The sequence below is a fragment of the Coregonus lavaretus genome, assembly GCF_964263955.1.
Source record: "Coregonus lavaretus genome assembly, contig: HAP1_SCAFFOLD_2795, whole genome shotgun sequence".
NCBI lineage: Eukaryota > Metazoa > Chordata > Actinopteri > Salmoniformes > Salmonidae > Coregonus > Coregonus lavaretus.
This window is the reverse complement of record NW_028156951.1, coordinates 67,237-73,872: the sequence shown is the minus strand read 5'-3', so window position 1 is coordinate 73,872 and position 6,636 is coordinate 67,237. Positions and strand designations below refer to the sequence as shown.

Below are 6,636 nucleotides of genomic sequence, written 5' to 3'. Positions count from 1 at the left end.
ACACATCTGGCACCTCAACACGCCGGTATTAGTGCTCATCATTAGTGTCTGAAACTGTCCTAACGGCCCTCTATCCTCTCATTCATTTTATGTCATTGTATAATTGTATAATCCTTGTAATTGTATGATAAACTAATAAACTATTCCCTCCTCTCTCCCCCTCAGATCCCAGAAGAGATGAGTCGCTGCAGAAACTCGTACCAGGAGCAGGCCCTGATCCCCTTGAAGCTGGAGGAGCTAGGGGGTTCCTCTGGGGGTGACGGGGGTGCTGGCGGCCCCATGGGACACAGGACCTACCTCCAGGACAGCCTGGACGCCCTCCTCAAAGAGGCCAAGGACAAGTTCAAAGGTTACGACAGCTGCTCCACGCCAGAACACGCCGAGCTGGCGTACAAGAAGGTATGGATAGAGGGATGGATAGTATCTATTCACTTCTATTCTATGGAGGCTGGATCTTGTCTTTTATTATAAGTTCATGTTCACTTTATTGTCCTTATATGGAAGTTAAGTTAGTATGAAGGATGACATACATTACTTATTTTGTTGTTTAGAAAATGCTGGCATAAAGCCTAGTGTATTCCACCTCTCTCTCTCTCTCTCTCTCTCTCTCTCTCTCTCTCTCTCTCTCTCTCTCTCTCTCTCTCTCTCTCTCTCTCTCTCTCTCTCTCTCTCTCTCTCTCTCTCTCTCTCTCTCTCTCTCTCTCTCTCTCTCTCTCTCTCTCTCTCTCTCTCTCTCTCTCTCTCTCTCTCTCTCTCGTTGTGTAATGGAAAAGCACCAGTTAGTATTTCCTGTGTAGAAACAGGTCTGTGTGAAACTAGCTTGGCCCAGAGGTACCCCCACCCCCCTTACTCTGGCCCCAGGATGACATCAGCTTGTCAAGGGGCTCGCTGGACACACACACACACACACACACTGCCCAGCTTGCTCCCAAGCTAACACATCCTGTCCAGTGTAGAGGCCATCATTGTGGTTATCTCTTTGCCAATAAGCTTCCCAGTCACAAGGCCTCTTGAAGGAAGGCAGCTGACTAGTCTAAGATAAGGAGAGAGGCTTTGGGTTGTTGTGATTACAACACTGCCCTTACAGTTATGTTCCCAATCATGGTGCAAGACCTGGGCCTTCTTTCCCAGAGCCTGCGTAGCGCTAGTTTCAACATTACATCATTACAGTGTATCATTAGCATTAGCATCCAAGCTGTTTCCCCCAAAAACGTTGTTGCCCTTAAACTCGTCAATAAAATATATTTTACAGATATGTTTTTACAAAAGTATTAAAAGATTATCTCTTTCGTTTTCCGACTCTTAGGTCAACGACGGCTCGCCGCTGCGCCTATGGAAGGCGTCCGTGGAGGTGCCTGCGGGTCCTGAGGAGGTGTTGACGCAGGTCCTCCGGGAGCAGGGGCGCTGGGACGAGGACCTGATGGAGAGCCGTGTGGTGGAGACGCTGGGCGAGCGCACAGAGGTGTATCAGTACACCAGGAACACCATGGCCCCCCACCCCACCAGAGACCACCTCGTGCTCAGGTAGAAGACTGAGGCTTTCCCTACACTCTAAAAGGGTTCTTGAAGCAATCTCCATAGAATAACCCTTTTTGGTTCTTCAACCACTCAACCAAGTATAAACACCATGGGACCACGCAGCCGTCATACCGCTCAGGAAGGAGACGCGTTCTGTCTCCTAGAGATGAACGTACTTTGGTGTGAAAAGTGCAAATCAATCCCAGAACAACAGCAAAGTACCTTGTGAAGATGCTGGAGGAAACAGGTACAAAAGTATCTATATCCACAGTAAAACGAGTCCTACAGTGGGGAAAAAAAGTATTTAATCAGCCAACAATTGTGCAAATTCTCCCACTTAAAAAGATGAGAGAGGCCTGTAATTTTCATCATATGTACACGTCAACTATGACAGACAAATTGAGAGAAAGAAAATCCAGAAAATCACATTGTAGGATTTTTAATGAATTTATTTGCAAATTATGGTGGAAAATAAGTATTTGGTCACCTACAAACAAGCAAGATTTCTGGCTCTCACAGACCTGTAACTTCTTCTTTAAGAGGCTCCTCTGTCCTCCACTCGTTACCTGTATTAATGGCACCTGTTTGAACTTGTTATCAGTATAAAAGACACCTGTCCACAACCTCAAACAGTCACACTCCAAACTCCACTATGGCCAAGACCAAAGAGCTGTCAAAGGACACCAGAAACAAAATTGTAGACCTGCACCAGGCTGGGAAGACTGAATCTGCAATAGGTAAGCAGCTTGGTTTGAAGAAATCAACTGTGGGAGCAATTATTAGGAAATGGAAGACATACAAGACCACTGATAATCTCCCTCGATCTGGGGCTCCACGCAAGATCTCACCCCGTGGGGTCAAAATGATCACAAGAACGGTGAGCAAAAATCCCAGAACCACACGGGGGGACCTAGTGAATGACCTGCAGAGAGCTGGGACCAAAGTAACAAAGCCTACCATCAGTAACACACTACGCCGCCAGGGACTCAAATCCTGCAGTGCCAGACGTGTCCCCCTGCTTAAGCCAGTACATGTCCAGGCCCGTCTGAAGTTTGCTAGAGCGCATTTGGATGATCCAGAAGAGGATTGGGAGAATGTCATATGGTCAGATGAAACCAAAATATAACATTTTGGTAAAAACTCAACTCGTCGTGTTTGGAGGACAAAGAATGCTGAGTTGCATCCAAAGAACACCATACCTACTGTGAAGCATGGGGGTGGAAACATCATGCTTTGGGGCTGTTTTTCTGCAAAGGGACCAGAACGACTGATCCGTGTAAAGGAAAGAATGAATGGGGCCATGTATCGTGAGATTTTGAGTGAAAACCTCCTTCCATCAGCAAGGGCATTGAAGATGAAACGTGGCTGGGTCTTTCAGCATGATAATGATCCCAAACACACGGCCCGGGCAACGATGGAGTGGCTTCGTAAGAAGCATTTCAAGGTCCTGGAGTGGCCTAGCCAGTCTCCAGATCTCAACCCCATAGAAAATCTTTGGAGGGAGTTGAAAGTCTGTGTTGCCCAGCGACAGCCCCAAAACATCACTGCTCTAGAGGAGATCTGCATGGAGGAATGGGCCAAAATACCAGCAACAGTGTGTGAAAACCTTGTGAAGACTTACAGAAAACGTTTGACCTGTGTCATTGCCAACAAAGGGTATATAACAAAGTATTGAGACACTTTTGTTATTGACCAAATACTTATTTTCCACCATAATTTGCAAATAAATTCATTAAAAATCCTACAATGTGATTTTCTGGAGAAAAAAAATCTCATTTTGTCTGTCATAGTTGACGTGTACCTATGATGAAAATTACAGGCCTCTCTCATCTTTTTAAGTGGGAGAACTTGCACAATTGGTGGCTGACTAAATACTTTTTTCCCCCACTGTATATCGACATAACCTGAACGGCCGCTCAGCAAGGAAGAAGCCACTGCTCCAAAACCGCCATAAAAAAGCCAGACTACGGTATGTGATGTGAATATATTGAAGCAACATCTCAAGACATCAGTCAGGAAGTTAAAGCTTGGTCGCAAATGGGTCTTCCAAATGGACAATGACCCCAAGCATACTTCCAAAGTTGTGGCAAAATGGCTTAAGGACAACAAAGTCAAGGGTTTGGAGTGGCCATCACAAAGTCCTGACCTCAGTCCTATAGAACATTTGTGGGCAGAACTGAAAAAGCGTGTGCGAGCAAAGGAGGCCTACAAACCTGATTCAGTTACACCAGCTCTGTCAGGAGGAATGGGCCAAAATTCACCCAACTTATTGTGGGAAGCTTGTGGAAGGCTACCCAAAACATTTGACCCAAGTTAAACAATTTAAAGGCAACGCTACCAAATACTAATTGAGTGTATTTAAACTTCTGACCCACTGGGAATGTGATGAAAGAAATAAAAGCTGAAATAAATCATTCTCTCTTCTATTATTCTGACATTTCACATTCTTACAATAAAGGGGTGATCCTACCTGACCTAAGACAGGGACTTTTTACTAGGATTAAATGTCAGGAATTGTGAAAAACTGAGTTTAAATGTATTTGGCTAAGGTGTATGTAAACTTCCGACTTCAACTGTACCTTCCCACGCCTTGGATATCACCTTTTTGTGTTGTTTGTTTCATTCATTCATTCATTCATTATTTATTTCCTTCTTTCATGCCTTTCATAAAACAACTCTTCTTCTCTCTACTTCAGGATGTGGGTGACAGACCTACCTAAGGGAGCGTGTGCGTTGGTGTCTACCTCAGTGGACCATGACGGGGCAGCGTTACTGGGTGTGCGGGCCAATGTGCTCACCTCACGTTACTTCATCGAGCCCTGCGGCAGCAATAAGTCCCGCCTCACACACATCTCCAGGGTCGACTGCAGGTGAGTCAGCTGACCCAGTAGAATAGAACCAGTAGAATAGAACCAGTATAATAGAACCAGTATAATAGAACCAGTAGAACTCAACTAGTAGAACCAGTTGAATAGAACCAGTAGAATAGAACCAATAGGATAGGAACAGTAGAAGTCAACTAATAGAACCAGTAGAATAGAACCAGTAGAATAGAACCAGTAGAATAGAACCAGTAGAATAGAACCAGTAGAACTAGAGGGGAGCTTTAAATCAAAGTAACTCTGTGAGCCTGGTCTGAAACTAAAACATCTCCTCTCTAAATCAAAGTAACTCTGGTCTGATGCTTAAACATCTCCTCTCTAAATCAAAGTAACTCTGGTCTGATACTAAAGAGTGACCCCTCTCCGTCTCTCTGTTTCCAGGGGTCGGTTCCCAGAGTGGTACAATAAACTGTATGGAAACCTGTGTGCCAGCGAGGTGGTGCGGATACGCCAGTCCTTCACCACCCAGATGGATAAGGGAGGGACAGGCAGCTCCGCTTGACTTGGGGACCAAAGTCACAAGAAGGGTCGACACCCTGGACCCCGAAAGACTCTCTATGCACCCCCCACCTCACCCCCTAATTCGCTACAGCCCTGATGCTGGTTGGGGTTGACTGGGGAGGACAACCCATTGGCTCATTGACATGATTCAAGCTCTCGACAGACTGACCGTTGTGTCCTGGACAGAGAGACTTTGAACAGACTTTGTCGTCATCCGTAGACTGTCATCATCGACCAGGTGGTGTTACTGCCTCCGAGGGGTCATGCTAGGACAGGAACGAACATGGACCCTCAAAGTTCTTTCAGAGTTGTGTTATGGTTGTTGTGCTAAGTGGTGCGTGGCGGGCCGCACCACCAAAGTAAATGCGTCTGAAATGGAAGTAGGGTGTTACTCATCCCAAAAAGCATAATACCTTTACAGAGAGGATGTGACATCACCGTCACAGGATGTGATGTCACGGTTTAGTAAAAAGAGACAATCTATAGGGAAGGGGGAGCTTCTGAGAAGAGAGAAGGTTAGTGTGTGTGCGTGTGTGTGTGTGTGTAACGAATGGTTGATTAATTAGACATATTTAATGCACTGGCTCCCAGCTGCACTATAGTGTGTATATACTATATCCTGCACCTGTTCATGTTTCCTTTTCCTGTTTCCTGTGTGTGTGTGTGTGTGTGTGTGTGTGTGTGTGTGTGTGTGTGTGTGTGTGTGTGTGTGTGTGTGTGTGTGTGTGTGTGTGTGTGTGTGTGTGTGTGTGTACGCGTGGACAAGTGTTTTTATCCTGTTACAGCAGAGGCAATGTCCGCAACATTGCTTTCAGGAAGATAATGTATCATTCGATGGATGGAGAATGGATGGATAATATGGGCTAACAGTTGTGTGAATGTATTGAAAATATGCAATATCTGAGTTTGGATTGATAAGTGGGGTATGGTGAGTTGATATTTGGTTAAATGACAGTAAGGAAAGCTAGCTAGAGTGGGTTTAGATGATGGAACAGAAGCAAAATGGTGGCCGGAACACCAATTGGTTGAGAGGGTTAAAGTCGCCCCAAAAACTAAAATGGAGACTTAGATTCTGATGGACCAAATTTTTAGTCAAAACAAAGCTTAAAGAAAGCAGACAGTCACAGAGAATTTTGACTGATTTCACTGCTTAAAAAAGAGCACAGAGAATACTCAACAATCAACATGGCTAGGATTTCAAAATGGCCGCCATTTGTAGGCTAAACATTGATTAAAGGAACACTTCCTGTTATTACTTTTGTAGTACGATGTACACAAGAGCAGTCAAGATAGTATTCTGCTTCACCAAAAACCCAGCGGGGGGAAAGAAAAACAGAAAAAGAAGTGAAGAAATGAATAGAAAACAAAGAAAAGAGAAGGTCCTTTTATAAAGGTGTGGGATTTTACAGGTTTTACTGTAAACAGAGGAGAAGAAAGTGCAGAGAAAGTTTGTATGGTTTAAGGAAGGAAAAATAATCTATATGTGCAGGTTTCTTTTCTGCATGTGTGTCTGTCTGTTTGTGTTACCTTAAATGAAGTAGAAGACTAATAGCAACATCCAGGCCGGATTTGGGCACCGTGTTCAAAATGATACATTCTCTGTTCAGTGTATGACTCATTTGCTAAGCCATTGTGTCGTTTTGTTAAACGTGTGTGTACATTGTTTGTATGCTGCCAAATATGAGTATGACAATGACAGTTAATTTAAAGCCTCAATATATTTATACCTCAGATA

The 6,636-nt window shown here is 44.4% G+C and overlaps 1 protein-coding gene across 1 annotated transcript; it reads left to right on the top strand.

Annotated features, from left to right (window-relative positions):
• Window positions 1-170: 170 nt before the first annotated feature.
• On the top strand, window positions 171-6,636 carry LOC311125997 (rho GTPase-activating protein 7-like). The gene is made up of 4 exons (XM_084200020.1): window positions 171-399; window positions 1,307-1,524; window positions 4,215-4,388; window positions 4,782-6,636. The coding sequence occupies exons 1-4, from the start codon at window positions 178-180 to the stop codon at window positions 4,900-4,902; spliced, it is 735 nt and encodes a 244-aa protein (XP_084056146.1). The 5' UTR covers window positions 171-177; the 3' UTR covers window positions 4,903-6,636.